General features: G+C 35.5%; 2 protein-coding genes across 2 annotated transcripts in view; one reads left to right on the plus strand and one right to left on the minus strand.

Annotated features, from left to right (window-relative positions):
• LOC109841973 (protein Iojap, chloroplastic) overlaps positions 1–3417 on the minus strand; it is a 6852-nt gene extending 3435 nt beyond the window's left edge. Inside the window, exons 1-2 of the mRNA XM_020410897.1 lie at positions 3403–3417; positions 722–735 (exon numbers count right to left, since the gene is read on the minus strand). Of these exons, the coding sequence (XP_020266486.1) occupies positions 722–735; positions 3403–3417 (29 nt within the window). The remainder of the gene's footprint in view (positions 1–721; positions 736–3402) is intronic.
• LOC109843770 (structural maintenance of chromosomes protein 4) lies at positions 4500–24358 on the plus strand. The gene is made up of 28 exons (XM_020412724.1): positions 4500–4786; positions 4892–4981; positions 5066–5167; positions 5243–5419; positions 5510–5640; positions 7504–7582; positions 7666–7823; positions 7905–7980; positions 9251–9379; positions 9452–9596; positions 11072–11202; positions 14371–14523; positions 15070–15259; positions 17202–17335; positions 18868–19026; positions 19989–20294; positions 20385–20561; positions 20765–20848; positions 20920–21129; positions 21212–21301; positions 21384–21505; positions 21593–21748; positions 21835–21942; positions 22034–22094; positions 22842–22976; positions 23704–23791; positions 23869–23941; positions 24020–24358. Exons 1-28 carry the CDS (start codon positions 4625–4627, stop codon positions 24138–24140), a joined length of 3747 nt encoding a protein of 1248 aa, XP_020268313.1. The 5' UTR covers positions 4500–4624; the 3' UTR covers positions 24141–24358.

The following is a 24703-nucleotide window of genomic DNA, read 5'->3' on the forward strand; positions in this document are numbered from 1 at the left end:
GCCGCTGCCGCTGAGATTGTTGCCAAAGCTCGCATTTTTTTTCTTTCTCTTGAGCTTGAATGATGACGGAGAGTAAAGAGGGAGCGCAGTAAAGAGATGGAGATATCGCTAGAGGATAAGGTTCCGTTGTAAAATCAGCATGCTGAGATATTTTTGTTTGCACAGAAGCCCTCTTACAAATTTGTAAAAATGCAAAGTCACCCAAGTTTTCACTAACACATTGTTGAAGCAGTTTGCCAGTTTGGGGGCTGTTTGGTAGGCTGCAACTGGAGTGGTTGCAACTCCAGTTGCATGCAACTAGGTCCAATTTGACTAGTTGCATGTGTTTATTTTGCTGCAACTCCCAGTTGCAGCTGCAACCACAGTTGCAAAACAACCCTTAGTTGCAACATATGACTTACGTCAAAAATGACCGCAAGTCATAGTTGCAACTTAGTTGCAACTGACCTAAATTTATTAAAATCAAAATCATTACTTAATATTTCAAAAATAAATTCATTTAAGGTTTAAAATAATCTTTTAAATAATTCTTATTATAATAATTTCTTCAAAAACGTTTTTAAAAAAAACAACATCAATCTTTTAAAATAATTATTATTATAATAATTTCTTCAAAATAATATGTTAGTTTTAAAAGTAATATATTATCTTTAAGTTATGATTATGATTATGATGCTTCTATATATATATAAGTTTCAGGGATCTACTTGCAAACTTTTAGGGGGTTTTGGCAAACTTTCAGTGGGGTTTTCTGCAAACTTTCAGGCGGTTTACTGCAAACTTTCAGGGGGTTTTCTGCAAACTTTTAGGAGATTTTTTATAAACTTTCAGGGGTTTTTTTGCAAACTTTTAGGGGGGGTTTTGCAAACTTTCAGGGGTTTTCTATGAACTTTCAGCGGGTTTTCTGCAAACTTTCAGGGGGTTTTCTGCAAACTTTCAGCGGGTTTTTTGTAAACTTTTAGGGGTTTTTGGCAAACTTTCAGGGGTTTTTTTTACAACTTTTAGGGGGTTTTCTGTAAACTTTCAGGGGGTTTTCTGTGAATTTTTAGGGGTTTCTTGTAAACTTTCAGGGGTTTTTTTGTAAACTTTCATGGGGTTTTCTGCAAACTTTTAGAGGTTTTCTGTAAACTTTCAGGGATTTTTCTGCAAACTTTCAGGGAGTTTTCTGTAAACTTTTAGGGGGGTTTCTGCAAACTTTTAGGGGTTTTTTTACAAACTTTCAGGGGTTTTTTGCAAACTTTCGGGGAGTTTTTTGCAAACTTTCAGGGGGGTTCTGCAAACTTTCTGGGGGTTTTCTGTAAACTTTTATGGGTTTTTTATAAACTTTCAGAGGATTTTCTATAAACTTTTAGGGGGTTTCTGTAAACTTTCAAGGGGTTTTTTGCAAACTTTCAGGGGGTTTTCTGTAAACTTTCAAGGGTTTTCCTACAAACTTTCAGGGTGTTTTCTACAAACTTTTAGGGGTTTTATGTAAACTTTCAGGGGTTTTTTTGTAAACTTTCAAAGGTTTTTCTGCAAACTTTCGGGTGTTTTCTACAAACTTTTAGGGGTTTTATGTAAACTTTCAGGGGTTTTTCTGCAAACTTTCAAGGTTTTTCTACAAACTTTTAGGGGTTTTATGTAAACTTTCAGGGGTTTTCTATAAACTTTTAGGGGATTTCCTGTAAACTTTTAGGGGGTTTTTTGCAAACTTTTAGGGGTTTTCAAAAACTTTCAGAGGATTTTCTGTAAACATTTCTTTCTCAATTGAATCGGCTACTTGGAAAAATTAGGATAGAATTGTGAGCAAACAAAGCAAATGATGACGGGGTTGAGCAAAAGAAGAGATGGACTCGTAACAAGTCTAGTCTACTGCCTACTCGGTTATTTAAAAAAAGCCCTTACTTTGGTCATGTGTCAAAATTTTTAGAATATCGGAGTACCCTCAACATTTAATTCAGTTTTTCTTCATCTTAGGGTCAAATTAGGACATAGCAAAGAAATGACAAAATATCTTCAGAAACCCCACCTTGCACGATTTACAAAACCACACTACCTAACAGCTCTATTTGATAAAAACATCCTAACTAAATTTGGCTCTAAAAACCCACACACCACACATTCCATAAAAAATCCTAACTGAATCTTTTTGCCGTCTAAATTTGTCAACAAAATGTGGTAAAAATATCACATCCCACTCTGAGGATCTTAAAAATCTTGCACCTCCTTAGCCTTGTGCGAACTGCTTGAGAGAGATTGTGTTTTTCTTTCCTTTGTTCAAAATCCATGAGCTATGAGTGTAATTGTTCATTTCTTCATATTTGTTGTTGGTTAAAGTCTATTATTTTTTCCATGTTTGTTCTTAATTAAAGAGTGTCCCCAAGTAATTCTCCTTAAAATTTTTTTATCACGCCGGATAAAACAATATACGCTCTCTTTCTCTCCTGTTTCTCGCGCAATAGACGCAAGTTTTGCAAATTACACTTGACCGCACATGCATATATCTCTTGCCGACGAAGAATTGTGAGCGCCTACTTTTTATATTTATATATCCTTGAGGATGTTTTTTGTAATTTTTAAAAGTTTAAGGGTGTTACTTGCAAATTTAATATTTATAGGGGACTACCAAATTTTTTTAGATTTCATGTGTCATTTGAAAGTTTAAAAAATTCTAAGATTGTTTTGTAGTTTTGAACTCTTGAGGGTGTTTTTTACAATTTTTAAATTTTGAGGGTGCTTTTTAGTAAATTATAAATTTACAGGGGGCTGCTAGTAATTTTTGGATTTCATGTGTCATTTGTAGGTTTTGAAATTTCAGGATGGTTTTGTAATTCTAAACTATGGAGGGTGTTTTTCTAGAAATTTAAAACTTTGAGGGTGTTAATTGTAAAATTTAAATTTATAGGGGACTATTGATTTTTTTTAGATTTCATATGTCATTTGCAAGGTTAGAAAACTCTAAGATTGTTTGGTAATTTTAAAGTCTTGAGGGTGTTTTTCTCATTTTCTATAACTTTGATTGTTTGGTAATTTTAAAGTCTTGAGGGTGTTTTTCTCATTTTCTATAACTTTTAAGGGTATTTTTTGCAAATTATAAAATTTCAGGGGGCTGTTGGTAATTTTTGAATTTCATGTGTCATCTGTGAGGTTAGAAAATTTTGATAGTTTTTTTATAATTTTTAACTATTGAGGGCGTTTTTATAATATTTTAAACTTTGATGGTGTTTTTTGCAAATCTCAAAATTTTAAGGGGTTGTTAGTCATTTTAAGTGTTTTCTATAATTTTTAACTTTTAAAAATAAGTTTTGTAATTGTTGAAGCGTTGAGGGTGTTTTTAAAACAATATCTATCTAAACGGGTAAATGAGTGGGTAATAACCCGTCCATTAATGACCCATTTATCTTTAATAGAAACTATACTCACCCATTTATGACCCATTTAACTAAATGGGTGGGTTTAGATGGTTCATTTGACGGGTGGGTATGGGTGGGCAATTGGTTTTGGGTCCATTTTGCCATCCCTTGTTCTTACTATTGTTCTAGTATTCGTAGATATATGAGCTTAGGAGTTTAGGTACAAAAGTAAACTCAACAAATGTCAAGAGCTAAAAAGTTCTATCCTATAGATAGAACTTTAGAACTTTTTATATTAAATTTTAGAAACTTTAGATACGTAACCGCTGTCAAAATACAAGGGAGAGCACGCAAGTGCTGATGTAGGAAAAACTTTTAAGGTGTGTTTGATTATATTTAAAAATTGGTTAAGTGTTGACTCTGATTCAGATTTGGGTGATTTTTTGTTTGCCAACAAATTGGGTTAAAGTTGATCCAAATTTTGCATGCCAAAAAATGCCCACTAAATTAGATTTAGTTTAAACCGCGGTCAAGCCCTCCTCTAGTTCAAATTAAAACTAGTTTAAGATGAAATTGGCTCAAAACTAATTCCCGACCAATTTTGATGGATTGTCAAACACACTCTAAGGTGTGAAAGTGCTAATTAGCCTATAGTTATGGCTCGTTTGGTACACAGAGTCAAGTAAGAATGGAGTGAAAGTAATGATGGAATGGACTTGATGTAGGAATGAAATGCTCATTCTCATTCTCATATTTGGATGAGATTAGAAAATTAAGTGAGAATATCTTTAAGAAGGTTATATCCGGAATTTAGTTTATTATTTTTGTTCTCATTTAAGCGAGAATATCAATTCCTTTATAATTCATTGGGAATAACAATTCTCATATTAAGTGAGAATTGATAATAAACAAGAATGTCATTTCTAACATTTAAAAATATATTATATTTGATAAGTATATATAGAAAGTTAGAATTGTATTATATTCTGAGTCAGTATCGCGTACCCAACGAGCCGTTAGAGAATAGATGTGCCGCCTAAGTTTAAAGGCCCAGTAACAAAATCTCCTGTTTCGAAGGCCCAGCCCAAACCAGCATCTCATCAATACGGACAAACCATGGCCTACAAAATCACGAAGCAAATAGAAATTTTGAGCCCCTCTCTTTTTCCCTCCCAAACTGCCCAAAACTCTCTCCTTTTTCCCTCCCCTTGAAATTTCCCCCCAAACGGCCAAACCCCAACCCCAAAATCCCAATATCACCCCACCCCTAAACCCTAATTCCACCTCAATTAATGGGCGCACCGACACCAGAAATCAACGAGCCCGACGCCATGGACGTAGACGGCGGAGGATCGCCCGCGCCGGCGAAGAGGCCGCGGCTGTTCATCAAAGAAATGGTGCTCCGCAACTTCAAATCCTACGCTGGAGAGCAAAGAATTGGCCCCTTTCACAAGGTAACCCTAAATTTCGCCGTGTTTCTTGATGCTCTACTGTCAATTTGGTCATCACTCAGTTTGAAACCCTAGACTCTGAATTTTTTTGTTTTTTTCGGTTGGTAGAGCTTTTCTGCTGTTGTGGGGCCCAATGGGAGTGGGAAGAGCAATGTCATTGATGCGATGCTCTTCGTTTTCGGAAAGAGAGCTAAACAGGTAAAAGAGAAGCTTTTGGTTTCTGCAATTGCTTAGGATTATAATGGTTAGCTCACAGGTTTATTCTATTGATTGCTACTGAAGATGCGGTTGAATAAAGTTTCGGAGCTTATACATAATTCCAGCAACCACCAGAACCTGGAGAGCGCTGGAGTTTCTGTTCACTTCCAAGAAATTATTGATCTTGTGAGTGATCTTTTGTTGGATTGAGTCGTGTTTCAATGCTTGCATTTTGTTCATTAATTTTTCTCTTTTGTACAGGATGATGGAAATTATGAAGCTATTAAAGGAAGTGACTTTTCCATTACCCGAGTGGCATTTCGAGACAACTCTTCGAAATACTACATCAATGATCGCGGAAGTAACTTCACTGAGGTCACAAAGAAGTTGAAAGGAAAAGGAGTGGATCTGGACAACAATCGATTTTTAATCCTTCAGGTTTGCTAGTTGTTTTGATACTTGAGTGAATTTGTAGTTTCTTTAGATTTGTTGTTTCTAACAACACTTAACCGTCTTGGTGTGATCCAGGGAGAAGTGGAGCAGATATCACTAATGAAACCAAAGGCTCAAGGGCCCCATGATGAAGGCTTCTTGGAATATCTTGAAGACATAATTGGAACAAACCAGTATGTGGAAAAGATTGAAGAAGCTTGTAAACAGTAAGTTCCCTTGAACTTTTATCATCCTTTTGTTATTAGCAGGCTTTTATGTCACTTCAGAGCAATTAGGTTCGCAAAATTCTCAGGCTTTTATGTCATCTAGGAGCAATGAGGTTAGCAAAATAGTATATTGTACAATTGGTATTTTTTAGTAAGCATTTCGACAAATTGCTACTAAGAGCTACACATTGGCTTCTAGCATAGTACAGTATGTAAGTAGACTTCATAATTCTCAAACACTTAACATCTCATAATAAAATGACATTTAGAGTTGGGACAAAAATTTGGTGTTCTCAGAACAGTATCGTGTCAGCTGGTATACAGCTGCCAGAGGGAAACATGACTTTAGGAGTTTGAAAGTTCTTTATGATTCTTAGTGAATGCGCTGTTACTAGTTTGTCATATTCCTTAATTAGAAGTTTAGAACGGACTCAATATGTACTATAAAGTGAAATAGTGGACAATATTGTAGTTTAGTACATGTTCCGTTGGCATCTTGCTCATGCATCATCGAATCTAAAACAACAAGGTCAAGAACAAAACCTTTATTCGAATATTTGGAGTCAGCCAAATGAACCTTTACCTCCGTTCAGTTCTTTAAGGCCTTACTTCTTGGCGATGCGATAGCAGATACATGATTTTTTTCGTTTGTGTGAGTACCATCGCATGATTTCATGCATCACATCTTGAAAATGAAACTTCAAGCTAAACAAGTAACGTCAACAATAATAAGGTCAACCAAAACTAAAAAATGCATTGACTATGAAATAATTCTATTCAAAATACAAATACATAATACCTGAACTTGAGCAAAATTCATAAAAGTAATTAGTATTATTTGATGAATCTGCATCATCAAAGCAAAATCTAGTGTTCCCTGGAACTTTCTAAAAGAAACAATAATTTACACAAGAAACATGAAGAGAATAAAGAACTGATACATTTGTTCAAATTGGAATTATTGACCAAACTAAATCACAAAAAGTTGACTTGATTTTCCTACAACTCAGATCACAGTTTTGACTAAAAATCAGTGCTAGATAATAATAACAATAATAAAAAGAAAATAAGCCTGATGCTATTATAGGATGATAAAAATTTATATTGCTTTTAGCCTTCCACAATACAGATAAAATGTTATAGATTAGGATTGAGGAGACATGGCTTTTAGGAATAAGATGTTATAGACTAAGATTAAGAAGACTTGGCATTAGAAAGAAAATGTTGCGGGTTAAACTTGTAGACTTGTAGTTGGCTTTTGGACCCAAGATTTGAAATTTAGATATTTTCCAGTGGCCGAAGGATTAAAATGTTGGCTGAGAGATAATGCTTTTGAGCAGGAAGAAGAGGATGTAAGTAAGGTGACAGAAAGGTTGAATAACCGAGAGAACGTGGATGATGGGAGATGGGGATCCGATTTGTTTTCTTTGGAAATTAGCATTGTGTCAGCTGAAAGCCTGAAACTTGAGAGATCAGAGATATTTTTCATCCTCAGTGTTAGTACAAAATCAAACATGATCAGCCTTAATATTTCAAAGGTTAGAGTTTAGGCATCTACCCACACTTGTTCTACTTCTACTTGCATCTGTTCGCAGGTATGTGATCCATTTTATCATACATCTGATATTACAATTGTTTTAATTACTGTTGCCTTAATATTTTGATGTTCTTTAGGATCCTTTAACAATATAACTCCTTATGGAGTTTCTTGCGTCAACCTAGGTATAATTGCATCTCTTATTCTTGCTATTAGATGAGGCTGTTCACTTTTAGCCTAGCAAATGTTGACAACATTTTCAATACTTTATCTATGAAACTATAATGCTAATACCTATTCATCCTGATGCAAATGCTGGTCCTTAGGCTTGAAGACCTGAATGATAAGCGTTCTGGTGCAGTTCAACTGGTAAAATTAGCTGAGAAAGAAAGAGATAGCTTGGAGGTATATGCTTATATGTTTGTAGTATATTCTTTTCTTGCCTTTATTACCTAGAAGGAACCACTTATTACAAATGATTTCTGTAGAATGTCAAAAATGAAGCAGAGGCCTACATGTTGAAGGAACTAACCCTCACAAAATGGCAAGAGAAGGCAACCAAATTGGCCTTTGAAGATGCTATGGCACATGTTACGGAGTTGCAAGAGAATGTTTCAAAATTGGAAGGAAACCTCAGAAATGAAAGGTTACTTCCATCCAGAAAAATAATATCAAGACCTTTAACAGTTTTAAGTGATTTGCAATCTAAATACTCATTCTAATTCAGGGAAAAGATTCAAGAAGATCATAAAAGGTTGAAGGAACTTGAAGGTGTTCACAACAAACACTTGAAAAAACAGGAGGTAAATTTAACTTGCTCTTGTAGATGTATTCTACAGTTCAGTTGAGGCAATTTCAACAAGATATCATCATGCATTTTTGTTTATCGTTAATTTTCATTTTCTTTCTTCCAATTCATTCTTTGTGAGCATATGCAAATAGACAGTGTATGATGGATATATAATATACTACCTTCCTTCCACGTGAACAAGTTGACTGTCCCTTTTAAATAATGTTTTTGCAGTTTGAACAGTCCTGTATAAGTATGCAATTAATAGTTTAAAGGCAAAGGCAAAGTTAAGGTGATGAGTATCTACATTGCTTGAGGCATGTTATAGAAAATGTTGGGCACTAATGGCTGGTGGGTTGTCCCCTTTTTTTTGCATTTTACATTTTAAAATTTTCTGCTAAAGGCGGTGATGCTTAAGGCAAAGAGGAACAGAGAAGAAGGATAGAGAAAGAGTGATAAAGAGCATTGGAGCTTCTGGCGCACTCAGAGGTGCTTTGTCTGTAGTCCAAGACGCAGGAGAAGATGAAGAGAGAAGGAGAAAGATGAAGAAAAGAAGAAGAAGAAAGAATGAGGAAGATCACAAAGGACATGGATTTGTAAATAACTAAATACTGTCGTGATTTGTAATCATAACTAGGATAATAATATATTAAAGAAAAATTGCCTTCTTATGACGGTGGTTAGAGACACCTGACGATGGTTGGGACTTGGAGGCAATTACTCTAGCAACAGAGAGAATGCTAAGGGGAGAGTGGGTAGATGTAGAAGAAAGGAAAGATAGTTTAAGCAAATAAAAAAGGTTAGCCCCTCTTTTAGCCAAATCATTTAGATTTCGAGTTTTGACCCAACCCACTATATTCACCCATTATTGTGCTTAAGCGGGATTTATAATACTTGTTATGCAATGTGGTCCACTAAGCATCTTACCAACTGAACACTTAATTAGGGTGTGCCAAGTCAAAACTAAGCAGCCTGAGCACCACGTCTGCCTAGGCAGGCTGGGCACTCATACATTTTTTAAAAAGTGTCCTGAGAAAGATAAGCCAAAAAAAGGTTATGATCTTAGGGAAGCAAGGTGATAAATAACATTGCCGTCCCTCTATAACTTCTTGGATTTTGAAACGGACATTACGAATTTGCAATTAACATTGCACCATCTCATACATTTTGGTTTGTTAGAACTTAGAACTTCTATCTTTAATGTGTATGCCTGATAATACTTTGGATTTTTATTCACTTTCTGAATATATATAGTTTTGATACTTGCTTGATGAGACATTCAGGAACTTGATACTGAGATGAGGACTTGCAAAGAACAATTTAAAGAGTTCGAGAGGCAGGATGTTAAATATAGAGAAAATTTTAAGCATTTGAAGCAAAAAATTAAGAAATTAGAGGACAAAATCGGAAAGGTATTGTAAGTGTTTTTTTCCTTTTCTTTTAGAGACAAGAATTACGTGCTCTAATATTTGTAAGCATTGCAGGATTCGTCCAAAATTGATGAGATTGTTAAAGAGAATGAGGAATCATCAGATATGATTCCAAAACTTGAGGAAGAGTTGCCCAAACTACAACAGCTCCATCTTAATGAGGAAAAACTCTTGGAAGAAATTAAAGAGAGCTCTAAAGGTCTTCTCCTTAGTAGATTAATTCAATTTAAAAGTGATCATTTACTTTTGTTATCTGATAAATTCAGTTATGTATATAACTTTTAAATGTTTGAGTGTATAAACACCTATAATTTAGCCTTTCCTATGCAATTGAAGTTCTATATTTAGTTTATGCCGTTCTTCTAAATTTCCATTTGATTTGAGTTGATTAGCTATGAAAGTGCCAAGAGATACTTTTTTGCAATCCATTTGTTTTCATTGATCAAGTAATGTACAGAGTTTCACTTTCCTAATATTTTAGTTTTTCTTGATACTGCATGATAAAATTGCAACTTTTCTACTGCTAGGATGGTGATTAAGCTTGCTTGTCATTTAAAAACATAGTTATAAACTTCTACAGGCATTTCAGAAATTTATCTTTGTGTAAACTAAGGGCATCTATGTAAACTCGGGGCATGTATATTTACTATTAATGAACATTTTGCTATTCGTTTTGTTGATGAATATTGTTGTTGTTTTGGGGGGAGGGGGGTGCACCTGCTCGTGGTTCCGCGTACGCACACATAGTTGTATGTAAGCATGTATATACCCTTACTTATATCTATATAGATTACATATTTTATATACGAGAAAGGTTATGTTTTATGTAGAGTGTAAAAGTAGAGTTTACCCCTGCCTACGAAACATATAGTGGGTTATCCATACTGAAGATTTAGATTGATCACTGTGATAAAATCATTGGGTCAAAAATTGCATGGATTTAAGTTTCTAGCATGTACATCTCATTATCTAGAAAATAATTCCTGTAATGGTCCAAAAGCTTATTACTTTGGTTCATTCTTTAAACTTTGAAGTATTGGTCGACATAAATACATATCTCTAGTATTTATCGACTTCAAGCATTCCTTTAACCAAAACTGACTAGGACCAGTGATATTGGCTAGTAGCAACTGATACAGGAGGATATATGAGCTTTACCAAAAATTGATTTGATAGTCGTATATTGGTACAGAAAATGTCAATGCATAGAAAACTTGATTAAATTCATTAATACCATGTACGATGGTTCTAATTTGAAATTGTGCAATTTGCTTGAACTTGGGATGCTGATCCTAGTTAGGTGGACCAGGTAGCGGATGTGGGATTTAAACTGTGCTCTTGTAATGTAGTGGATAGAAGGAATTTTGAATGAAATGACACAAAACCTGAGTTTTTAAAAGTGTCAATTAGTTACCATGTTTTATTCGAATGATTCGCATTCCTAATTCCATATAGCACACCGTTTGTACGAAGCAAATAATCACAAAACAGGAAATTATTGTTTCAAATCCTTTGCTGCTAAAATGTGTTTGTATGAACTACACTGAGCTTTACTTTTAATGCAAATGTTCATTTATTTTTTTACTAAACATTTACACGTTACAAATTAGCCTTTTTTCCCTCATTTTAACATGTGTTGCTAAGACTACTACTTTTGTTTTTGCTTGAGTACAGATGAATCCGAGAGGCATCGTGCTGAGCTCATGGAAGTCCGTGCAGAACTAGAACCTTGGGAAAACCAACTGATTGAGCATAAAGGAAAACTTGATATTGCACGTTCAGAGAGCAAGCTTCTAAAGGAGAAGGTGGGCGAGCTTAATCATTGCTCGTTGAGGAAAGTCTAGCAGTTTATGATTATTAGGATCTCTTCCGCTTCTGCGACAGTTTATTTTATATAGGGATGCCTTTTTTCTAAAATTCACTTCAAATCCATGTTTGGTGGGGTTTGAAGCTTTGTTGCTCTAATACCATCTTAAAATCTGTTCCACTACACTCCGAAGTTGTGATGAGGGTTTAAAACTTAATTTTATACTCTAATAATGGTAAATGATATATTAACATATGCTTCAGAAAAAAGATGTTTTTGTTCTCATTAATTGTCAATCATATGATATTTATTTCTTAGTATAACCTAAATCCCCGAAACAAAAGCATATCCTGTTGTTGGTTTCCATTCTTCTAATTGAGATTTAAGACCATTTCAGAGTCGTGTTTGGTCTGCAGAAAGTATGCTTACATATTACATATATGTTGTTTAGCTTGTCATTACTTATCAGATCTTTAGTGATTGTGAGCTCTACTGAAGCAGACAGATTTTTTTGGGCTTACCATACAGATGTAGAATAATCGTGATGTTGAATAGAATAAAAAAATTGATGAACATCTATGACTTACAGGAATAATGCTGAGGAACTCAAAAACACGTTATAGATGAGTGTAAAGAATGAGAGTGTTTACATTGATGAGTGGAATTATGCCAATATCTAGGTTAAAGCGAGACCCCATGATAAGAACCCACAAGTAGCTCTGTTGGGATAGAGATGTTGGAGAAATCATTTGAGACTATTTGGAAATGCAGAAAATTTAAACCATTGATCATGATTTGGTAGTCAAATGTGTACAATACATAGTTACATAGTGTGCGGTACATAGTGGGTCATGGTACGAATTCTGGTACGCAATTCATCACTAAGAAAATTCAGATTCGATGGGGCGTAGCTTGCTTCGGTACACAAGTTTGGTTAGTGGTACATTGTAAATTTTTTCTGGGTGTGCTTAAAGTTTTCCAAACTATATAGTAGAAAACTTTAAAACTAAAAAGCTAATTATGCATTTCAAAATTTTTCGTACAAAATACTTAAATACTTTCTTTTTTATGGAGTTTGTTCCTTAGTTTTTTTCCCACATAGTTCGTGTCAGGATCATAGTTTCATTTCATGTTTTAGTAACATAGGTATTAGTTACAGTAAAGTCATTGGCTCATATATTCTATTTTGTGCCTTACTTCACTCGATTGCGTACATTGCATTGCATCTTGCGCATTTGCACTTAAAGGGACTTCGCGCCCCCACATACTTGTAAGTGTTATGCCAATTTTGAGGAACTAATTTGTGTATTGGAGGGAATCAAATCACAAATGTACCGAGACTCAGTTCGTAGTAACTAGCAAGGTTTTAAATATCGGCCGATAATCCGATATTATCCCCGAGTTATCGGTTTTGAGAGCTTTCCGATAGGATAAGTTGGAATTTAAATCGGTTATTTTTTTTAGGGTTTATCGGCGATAATGCGGCGATAAAGGTGATTATCAGCCGATATTAGCAGCTCTAAAATCGGAATTATCGGGCCACACTATTAGGTTGTGATTTTGGGTAATGGATAGTTTTTGAGTGAACTTGAAACCCGACACGACCCGTTCTTTACAATAAAACTTAAACCGATTAAGTAGCCCTAATCCTCTGTTCTCTCTCCCCTCATTTGTGCGGTTGTGCCCACTGCCCTAATCCTCTGACTCTGTTTCTCTTTGGACTCCGTCGACCTTGACGCTCGCCTCCGCCGACTTCAATGCTCGCCTCCGCTCTTCTTCGGACTTCGTTGACCTCAGCGCTATCAACTTCGACGCTGCTCTCTCATCAACATTAACTTCATCGACTTGACGACTTCGACTGATGTTGTGCTCTCTCCATCGACGTCATCATCAACTGATCTGATTGACTCGACGACGTTGAACGACGCTGAGCTCTCCATCGATGCCGAGCTCTCTCCATCGACGCCATCATCAACTGTGACTTCGAAAGTTTGACTTGGACTCTCCATTGACGCCACGCCCTCAACACAACTTCTGAAGTTGTAGTAACAAATAATATTCACCATTTAGTTGGTTTTTTCTCTAGTTATTTAGTGAAGGTTGAGAGAATGAAAGCGTCGAGTATGATTAGATTACAATTTGGGGTATTATATTATATATACCCAACATACGGTATATCACTCCGATAAATACTACTTATCCCCGATATATCCCCGATTTCCGCTATCCGATAAGGATTTTGGCTGTCCGATAAATCCCCGATAACCGATATTTAAAACCTTGCTCGTTGTCTAAGTCAAGCATCCGAGAAAACTCTTCTTGAGGTCGTGAAACTTGGGCAAATTCCTGAATCGGATACTTCTCAATAAACAACTCAATTGACGCTTGCTTCTCGACTAATTGTTTCATGTCATTCAATTCCTCATCTTCGGTAATCTCCACGGTAATAGTTCTACTCTCATTTATCGGACAGTTGAAGAACACCCTAATTGTATATTCTTCTTTCTTAATTTTAGTAACTCTGTGTATTTCCCTAGTCATTCCATCAAAATTACACGACTTAGATAGCATGAACATTTTCCGAGAACCTCCATCATACACCGGCAAATTATTCACTCCGACGCCGAGGCTCCCATTAAAGAAACAAATAATGGGTATAGAGTTCGTCATCGAAACTGAAAATACACAGTCCATCATATGCAAATATCTATTAATATCTGAATAAATCAACATCAAATTTATTACCTTAATCAATCCCAAATAATGGCTAAACCATATCACTCCGATAAATACTACTTATCCCCGATATATCCCCGATTTCCGCTATCCGATAAGGATTTTGGCTGTCCGATAAATCCCCGATAACCGATATTTAAAACCTTGGTAACTAGTAACTATACGACGGTTTGAATCGGTACAAGGAATTTCACAACTATGCTATGATATGGTGGATCAGACTAGTTTATAATGTACTGAGTCTACTGACATGGACGTTGTGAGCATAGGCGTACAAAATCCTAAATTAGCCTCGATTATGAATACGCCATAGACATGGAAAATACACACTAACATGCATAAACACATATGCTTGATTACTTCAAACAAAATCCCCTCAGTGAAATTCAATGTTAGATCATTCAATGGTTGTGATTATATTCCATTTCAGCATGATGCTGGCCGCAAAACTTTTGAGGATGCACAACTTCAGATGGACGATATACTGGAAAAAATCAAAGAAAAAAGTACATTAAAAAATGATGTTCAAACTAAAATCCAGAAAAACAAGCTTGAAGCATCAGAAGCTCGTAGGTTGGAACAGGTTACAATCTCTGTCATACTAAGATCTACTTTGGGTTAATTTCACATAACACCCTGAACTTCTTTCTTTTTTCCCCTCAACTTTGTTTATTAGTATCACACATAACCCCCTTGAACTTTTTTTTTTTTTGGGGGGGGGGATCTCACAATAGCCCCGCATAACCCCCTTGAACTTTTTTTTTTTTTGGGGGGGGGGATCTCACAATAGCCCCGCCCCCACTCCCCAAACTTTAATCTGCTCCCCGGACCACTACCTGTAATTCGCACATAACTAAATGCCCTTGAGAGAAAAATCTCAAATTTTGTCATTTGCCATTTATAGGCAATATACTCTGTCCCATAAATTTGGGTTTGTCTCTCGGGGAAGTTTTATTTATTTGCAAATTATCGTATGGGGTGTGGGGTTCTGCTGAAATAAACAAAGTTGAAGGCGGTTATGTGAAAATCCCCCAAATTGAGGGGGTTTATGTGAGATAAACAAAGTTGAGGGACCCCAAAGTTCAGGGGCAATGGAGATGCATACCTTTATTGGTAAACTCTATTTCAGGAATGCATTAAAGAGCAAGAATCACTTATTCCTCTTGAGCAAGCAGCAAGGCAGAAAGTAACTGAGATCATGTCAGTTCTGGAATCGGAGAAAAGTCAGGGGTCTGTTCTAAAAGCAATTTTGCAGGCTAAGGACTCAAAGGAAATAGAAGGGATTTATGGTCGCCTTGGGGATCTTGGTGCAATAGATGGTCAGGTTTTGCTTGTTTTGTCAAATACTTTATTGCACATACTTTTTGCATTTATTATTTTCGCAGTTTGGAATGTCCTATATCTAAGATGATGTTTTTTGCTTTGAATGTAAGGAAGTGTTATGTCAGAATTGTATGGCTAACTGGTACTATGTGTAAGTTGAAATTAAGTCGTTAATACCCTATCTATTTTTCCGTTTCAGAATTCACACAAAATTACTGGTCATAGAACACCTTCTAATACAATAATTCAAATTCTGAAACTTATAGAACAACACACTGTCACAGGCTGTGAGCTATTTGAGAATGTTCTTGGAACATTACTTTCCTTTCACACAACATTGCAAAATTTAAGATGTAGTTAATTGTTATGCACTAAATATATAGGCTCTTCAGGGAATTTTTGCAGCAGTCTGTATGAGGTAAAGATGAGGATGAACTCATTAGAGTTAGCTAACCTAGTAAAGGATGTAGAAGAACAACAAACACTGGCTTAAAAAGTATGTAGTAGTGCCATCCTTTGCCTATCGATGATCAGAGGTGGCTTTCTTTCATACATATCCAAAATAAGTTTCAAAACCATGTAGGCTTATGAAGAGCTAAGGCCTTTGGTTTCTTTAATGTCGACAAATTTAGCTGCGAGTGAAATACTTTTTCTAATTGAAAATGGTATCTTATCACTTGCTCCACAAGAAAATGAAAATAACATAACAACAAACCATCCAGTATCAAAGAGGCTTCTAAGTATCATAAATTGTATGTGCATAATTTTCTCGTTCAACCAATTTTTTTCCTTTATGTTCAGTGATGTGACAGACAAAGTCCAATGGAAGTAGGCGAATGAAATAAAGTGCCTTCTCACAATGCTAGTCATCACAAGTTCCTGATATAACAAGTAACCCTAACCCACTTTACCACTATACCGCAGTTGCAATCCTTCTTTGGCCATGAAAGATCTGGGGTATGAACGGGATGCAATGTTTAGTTGTGGTATTAAACTAATAATGTCTAAGACCTACATTATGATCTGGATTCTATTTTACCAGTGATACACTGATACTTCAATAAGTAAAAATGTAACTGAAATCACAGATGTGAACCTGCAAGCTGCCAATTTATTATAATTATTTACTGAAGGACACAATTATAACAGTCTCCTGAAGCTAAGCTCACGACATGTAGTTCATGCATTGGTTGTAAAATGAAAATGCTATCCTGAAAATTTGGAGAGGACCCTTGCCCTGGTTACTTCTACATTTCCTGTCTTTTTTGCCCTTTTTCGGTATGTTAAGATTAAAACTGTGTACAAACGGGTAGTCAACTAATGGTGTCATCTATGCTACCTTTATGGTTGAAATACCTAGCAAGAAAGAACTGTAGGCCATTTGGGTAGATCCGTAGATGAATTCTTTTCGCAATGAATAGTTGAATAAGCTTTACATGGACTAGCTTCCTCCTCCGCTGAGATGTATCAGAATGTTGATGATGGAACTATGAGGAACGATATAAGTATATTGGCTATTGAAATCAGGTGATTCTAATGACTACCATGTCTCGTTTAAGCATAGTAGATGTATTGGCGGGCTCGTACATTTGCAGCTGATGTCAATGTACTTGTCTTGCTCCTTGTTAAGGATAATGTTCTGACTTCAACTTGAAAGATTTGGGTGATTACATCAAATCACCGTCAACAAAGTCCTTTGTTTCATGGTTATTGTCCTTCTGCACATGATAGTTGATTACATCAAACAAGAGTTGCTGTAATTACATTTACTGTTCATTTCAATATATTTCAAAAAATTACATCAACTCAACCGATACCTTTGTTTCCAGTTTCTTGTCCTTATTATTTAAAGTTCTGTTTTCTCTTTAGTCCCCTTTATGCATAAGAGTGAACAAAGAAGTAAATGTTTTTGTTGCTAATAAATGTGCCATTTTGCAGAAAGATACAATGTTGCCATATCAACTGCTTGTCCAGGCCTTGATTATATTGTGGTTGAGACGACAGCTGCAGCACAAGCATGCGTTGAGTTACTTAGGAGAAAGAACCTTGGAATTGCAACTTTTATGATACTGGTAGCCTATACTCTAGCCTCTTCCTTTCTTTCTGTAACAGATCTGTTTTGACACCAATTTAGTTGATTTAACTTGGTCATCATGTTGGTTTTTGCTAGTAGTTTATCTGAGTTGATTAAGATTGAGAGTTATGATGAATATGCTGTATTGTAAAGGACAACATGGCATCAATGGTCAAACTACTAATTTGCTTTCATAGCCACTGAAGTTGATTAATCAATACACTTGTACATAAGAAGGGATGATCAAATAATAACAAAAACTCTGCATAGTCATTGTGTTACTTCTAGCAATATGTTTAAACTCCAGTTCTCTCTTGAAATTGTTTGTAACCTTAACAACTGTCATAAAACCTAAAAGGGTGGAGGGAAAATGTCAAATCAAACAGCCCTTTTCAGCTCAGATGTTGCTATTTGAGTTCTTAATGTTGTATATGCTTAGATTTTCACATTCATTGGTCTAAAGTCAATTTATTTTTCACCAATTTCCATTTTTTATCAATGACCTCTAATGGTGATGGTTCTGATTCAGAAATTAATTTGTAACATATATCAACATTTGAAAAAGCTTTTTTGAAACTTGCTATGTAAATTTTTGTAGGGTAAATATTTCAGAACTCAAAAGTGAAGCTAATTATCCTTGAAGCTTACGCCTCGTTGCGTAAAGCATAACTAAACTGTATGCTTCGCGCTTCATAAAGCGCTTCTCTTTTGAAGCACACAAGGTAGGAGGATATAAAATGATTTTTGACTAACGTTAAAGTGCCCCTATGTATCTTCAACAGGACCGTGTGAGTATAAATAAGGTGTGAGTAGAAATAAGATATATATGTTATGCATGTAGCTTAGTTTATTGTGATTTGTGTCTATAGTTCACATATTTAATTCTTATTTACTAATCAGAATATGAATGTATCTATTTATAAATTATTATACCATTATGTATTATATGTTCATAATTTTAACAGATTTTAAAATTGAAGTGCTTTAACTCACGAGGCTTATAGCTCATGCTTTGAAGCTTACGCCTCACTCCATTACAGGGTCTAATGCTTCACCTTGCGTGCTTCCGCATTTCTAAACATTGACATATATAAGTAACTTTTTGTGATCTTTTCATCCTTTTAATATTATGAGAAATTGAATTGGATCTAGTTGTTAAAAGTGCTATCTGATTGACCAATTGTTTATGACATGATCCTCGTTTTCATACACTTAATAGTGATATTCATGAGTTTTTCCGTCCTGCATTAAACTATTAACTGAAGTTTCTGAAAATTATTTAGCAATTCTGCCGAAGGAAATGTAGCATTGGTGTCTTTGACATCATGATCAAAGACATTTAGTTTATCTGAATGTGTGCTTCTATTTGTGAACCTTTTAGCACTGTATAGAATGTGAATAGAGTGTAACTAGGTATAAATTCTCTCTATGGTAGCATGTAACATATGTGCTAAAACTATTACTATAGGGCAAAATGCACTTATGTCCATGGCTTGTATTTGTACAAATAAAGATCCTCTACTGATGCAGGAAAAACAAGTGGATCATTTGCATAAGTTGAAGGAGAGAGTTAAAACCCCTGAAGATGTTCCACGCCTTTTTGATCTCATTACTGTCAAAGATGAACGTTTGAAGCTCGCCTTTTTTGCTGCAATTAGGAACACTGTTGTAGCAAAGGATCTTGATCAGGTTAAATTATTTTTTGAAATTTTTCTTGGTTTGTTGGTTTTGTTTTAACTTTTTTCCAAAGAGTCTATCAGTTTAAATTTGAAATTTATTTGCAGTTTTTATTTCACAGTGCACAATTGCCTTCTGACATGCCAATTATAATATTTAAGTAATATTTTCCACTGGATGAGAGAGCTCATCACAGTAAGTACTGTTGAAGCTAATCTGTACTTCAAATTTCAATCACTATTTTAAGTTTTTTGCCATCAAATGGGGCTAGCTATGGAACAACTATCAAGCCAAGGGCTCTCTAGCTCACATTGTCCAACTTTACCGTCTGTCAAACCTGTTTTAATTTTCTGATTGGTGTGATATTCTTTTGTGAGGGAGAATTAGGAGGTAAACTAGGTTACGTATTCGACACATCCTTCTGGGCAGTAAAACCTTCCTTTCTAGACTAGCAGTTCAAGTTCAAATGAACTAGGAACAACCTTTAACTTCTGTCAAATCTTTTAGCCTAGATAAAGGTCATGGGCCATATATTGGTCGTAAGGACTCTCTGGGTTAGAGTGCAAGCTGAAGGCCAAAATGAACATGCCTGCGGTTGAGTGACCTAACTGCTATCTGATCTTGTAGCAGAAGAAATAATCCTTGTGCAAGACGGTTATATTCTAAACCCATTTTCATGTATGCAGTATGCATTCTTTCTGAGAATTATGGCATTTGAAAGGTTCTCTAGTTTCATATTTTCATGTCTAAATCTTTGAGCATCTAAGGATAAAGTGCACTGTTACAACTGGAACTACATTTCCAGCACATATAATCTTCCCTCTCTAATCTAGGATTCTCAATATTAAGATATAGGTTTTGTAATATATTCTATTTCTTGGCTATACAGATTAGGGAAAAGTTGGTTTAAAATATACTCATTTTTTCCTTCAATTTTTATTTCTAATAGTAATTATTGTTTCTTGAACCTTTAGGCAACTAGGATTGCATATGGTAAGGACATAGAATTTCGTCGAGTAGTGACACTGGAGGGAGCGCTCTTTGAAAAGTCTGGGACAATGAGTGGTGGTGGAAGCAAACCACGGGGTGGTAAGATGGGTACATCGATTAGGGAAAGCGTATCAGGAGAAGCTGTTGCAAATGCTGAGAAAGAGCTTGCTGAGCTGGTGGAGCAGCTTGACAGTTTACGTAAACGAATTGCTGATGCGGCAAGGCGTTACCAGGTTGCTGAGAAAGCTGAAGCCCGACTGGAGATGGAACTAGCAAAATGTCAAAAGGAGGTATTTAGAGTACCAGTACAAATCTGATGAATTGATCTGTATGCTTTTGGGGATGAAGTTACCATCTATTAACATTTTCATTCTTAACAGATTGATAGTCTGAATGCACAACACAGTTACATAGAAAAGCAGCTTCATTCGCTGAAGGTTGCATCAGAACCGAAGAAAGACGAGCTGGATAGACTTAAGGAGCTCGATAGACTCATACATGCTGAGGAAAAGGAACTAGAGAAGCTTTCTAAATGCTCTGCTACACTTAAAGAGCGAGTAAGAAATATTATTATGATCACCAGACTTTATTTTAAATCTTAAATGTAGATTTTCATATAGATAACCCATCTTTGATTAGTAATATACTCATCTATGTTACATATTTATTTGTAGACATTGTCATAATTATGCTACAGATTTTCCAGTATATTATAACGGAGTCATTCTTGCTTCTTTTTTCCCCTTTATGCATCATTTAGGCCTCAGATCTTCAGAAGAAAATAGAAAATGCAGGTGGTGAAAGGCTAAAAAACCAAAAATTAAAGGTCACAAAGATCCAATCTGTAAGTATATGTATTTGGGATATCATTAACATCAGAGTAGGATCCTGCCTAATATCGAAGTTACTTGGCAGGATATTGATAAAACAAGTACTGAAGTCAATCGTCACAAAGTTAAGATAGTTACAGGTGAGAAAATGATTAAAAAGTTAACCAAAGGCATAGAGGAATCTAAGGTAGAGAAAGAAAAAGCAGTAGGCGAGAAGGAGAAAATGGTAGCTGTTTTCAAAGAGGTTGAACAAAAGGCTTTTCTAGTTCAAGAAAACTACAAGAAAACTCAAGAGGTACACATCAATTGGAGCTACCTTTCATGCACGTGTTGGTCCCAAATACTCTTTTTATGATAGTAAAAAATGTATTCTGCAGCTTATTGACAAGCATAAGGTTGTGCTGGATGAGACAAAGGCAGATTACAACAAGTTAAACAAAACTATGGAAGAGCTACGGGCTTCTGAGGTCATCATCATTATCTTTTTCTCTTGCACGAAGGTAAATTTGTCTTTCTATTTACATATGACCATGTTTGTGAACGCCACAGGTTGATGCTGAGTATAAATTGCAAGACTCCAAGAAACTCTTAAAAGAATGGGAAATGAAGGTAAAGGCATTCAAAAAGAGACTTGATGATATACAGATGAATCTTGTGAAGCACATGGATCAGTAAGTTAGAAATACCTTGCTACGCTAGCAACTTTTGCTTTTCCCCCTTATGTCCCTCTCTCATTCACCGGAAGTTTATGGCTCCAGGATTCAGAAAGATGCAGTTGATCCTGAAAAACTTCAGTTAACACTAAAGGATGCAGCACTAGATGATGCTTGTGACATGAAACGAGCGATGGAGATGGTGGCATTGCTGGAAGCACAATTGAAAGACATGAATCCAAACTTGGACTCCATTTCTGAGTATGCACTTTTTTCTTTAAGAGTTTTTTTTAATGAGGATCTTATTTATTATCCATCAGAAATTTTTTGAAAGTTGCTTCATACAGATATCGGAGGAAGGCTCATGTTTACAATGAACGTGTCGAAGAACTCAATGTTGCGACACAAGAGCGAGATGATCTGAAAAAGCATTATGATGGATTGAGAAAGAAAAGGCAAGCAGATCACAGTTACATTCATGTCAATCTGGTATTAATATTTTTTTTTGCATCGGGTACTAATTAGGCCTGGTTGAATGATATTCAGGTTGGATGAGTTCATGGCAGGGTTTAATGTTATATCTCTAAAGTTGAAGGAGATGTATCAGGTCTGATTGATCAATCCTTGCTTTCTAGTGAATGTACAAGAATATATCCTTGTTTTCTGAATTACTTTACAACTTCTCGGCACCGTTGTTGAATCTAGTGGCACATGAATCTAAGGTGGAAACAAGCTGAATTTGAGGAAGCCAGCCTTGTCTGAGTTTTGGTTCATTTATAGATTCAAGAAAATATGAGTGAACTTAGATTGAGCTGACATAAACAAGGAACAGTTTGCAAGCAGTGGCTTGCTTCATTAATGACTGATAGAATTGAGACTTTAATATTGAACCTAGGTATTTTTAATTGGTTTGTTGGATAAGAAGAAACACTAGAAGTGCCCAAAACTTATCTTCATATACTTTCTTCTGCATCATCATGTTTGTTACTCAAAACAGTAGGTGTTCTAAGAGAATTACTACAAATGTTCTTAAATTATTTGCTTTAGATTCAATAATTTACCAATAGATTCTAATATGACAACGTTTCTACATTAGAAAAATATGCACGCTTATATATTTCTATATAAGCAAATATTATATATATTAAAATATGTCCTAGTGTACTTATCATACCAAACTTGAGCATACAGTGATTACCTTGAATTCAACTAGTTTGCTAATTTAATGAGTAAAATTCATGCTGCCTGGCTGTTCGCAAATAGCTGGTTTATTTGCCACCTTAAATGAATTATATTTAAAGCCAGGTTACTATGTAGTTGATATCAACTTATGAAATTTCAATTGGTATCGCAGATGATTACTCTAGGAGGGGATGCAGAACTAGAACTCGTCGATTCTTTGGACCCTTTCTCAGAAGGTGTTGTTTTCAGTGTACGTCCCCCAAAGAAAAGCTGGAAGAATATTGCTAATCTATCCGGTGGTGAGAAGGTAGGTTCATTTCTAAACCCCATTTACCCATTAAAAAGAAGAAAATTAAACTAAAGAAACATGAAGCCAAGTCCGGACGGCATGTTTGAGAGTTAGCTAAGCGGACTTGGCAGACATCACAGAAAGTTGCTTGTTTGAGTTATAGCTAAGCAGACATCATAAGCGTAAGTCCAAATAATGTGTGGTTTCAAAAGGATAAAATATAATAGAAGTGACATAGAAGTTAAACAGCACAACTTGGTTCTAAAGACGATTAAAATTTAAGTCTGTGTATTTCACAAATCCATGCTTGTTATCAATCTTAAACTTGTTTGTCGCACGGTATTGGTAGATATTAGGGAGTTAGAATATAACTCATGTTGAGATTCTATTGTCAATTTCTTTGTGAGGGATGAGATTCTATTGTCATTATTTGCAATCTACTCAACATTGGAAATAAAGTTCTTTTCTCGAGTTTTTCTCTTGATTTCAGATTAGAATTTAAAATGAAGATTTCAATTTTGGTATGGGATTGTGGCGCTTGGCCAAGAAACCTATAAAATTATTAGCATTCTACTTGGTTTAAGTGAAGGTTTTCATGAAACTGGAAACAAATCATAGGATGAAATTTGATTCATCACATTCTTCCACTGTTTTTAGTGGCATCTTTCCTGATTGAATGGGTTTGACCTTTATAAGAATTATGGTAAATTTGGATAATATGTCTTAAACAAATTTTTTTGTGCAGACGCTCAGTTCATTGGCTCTTGTATTTGCTCTCCATCACTACAAGCCAACTCCGCTTTATGTTATGGATGAGATAGATGCCGCTCTGGGTATTTCTCCTAACTAATACTTCATCCATGCCATGTTACAAGTCTCTTCTGAGCATTACTTGTTGGGTATCTTGCAGATTTCAAAAATGTGTCAATAGTGGGTCATTATGTGAAAGATCGGACAAGAGATGCTCAATTTATAATTATAAGGTGTGATCATACTTTAGTACGGTTATTCATATACAATGTTGTCGATGTGTTATTTGCTTACTGACTTTTCATTTGCAGCCTGAGGAATAACATGTTTGAGCTTGCGGATCGACTTGTTGGCATTTACAAGACAGACAACTGTACTAAAAGTATTACTATCAATCCCGGTAGTTTTGTTGATTGTGGGAAAGCTGCCTGAAAGTAAACACCGTTGTCCTCTGGAATGTGGAGCCTCTGTGCTACAAGCTCTGTAGCTATATGTTGCGCAATTTGTTGTATAATCTTATGATCAGATGGTTTATAACGGAACTTTATTTATACATATGTTTGCATATGCAAGCCATGTTTGTAAGTTAATTTGGTTTGTGCACTAGAATATCATAGTGGAGCGTTTGGGAATGAAAAGCTGTTCTTTGATTACTGTTGGGAAAACCAAAGGCTAGGCTCCCAAGCTCAAGATCAAATGTGAGAAGATAATCAAAAAGCGGAATAAGCACAACACACACAACCATGATTGGACAACCACAATTGGGCAGCCAATATAATGTAGTTCAGTCGTAACTTGGGCCTACGTCCACAAGCAAGGAGAGAGCTTCCACTATATCAGTAGGAAGAGAACAATAAAACCCCCGCCATTCAAATCTTACACAAAGCTTTAGACTCTACAATATAAATAATGGGAAAAACACAATGATTTACCGCACTGACTCTAAACATACTACCCACTTGAAAAATCACCTTTTAAAAACAAGTGGAAGCCAA

This window comes from Asparagus officinalis, chromosome 5 (assembly GCF_001876935.1).
Source record: "Asparagus officinalis chromosome 5, Aspof.V1, whole genome shotgun sequence".
NCBI classification, from domain to species: Eukaryota; Viridiplantae; Streptophyta; class Magnoliopsida; order Asparagales; family Asparagaceae; genus Asparagus; species Asparagus officinalis.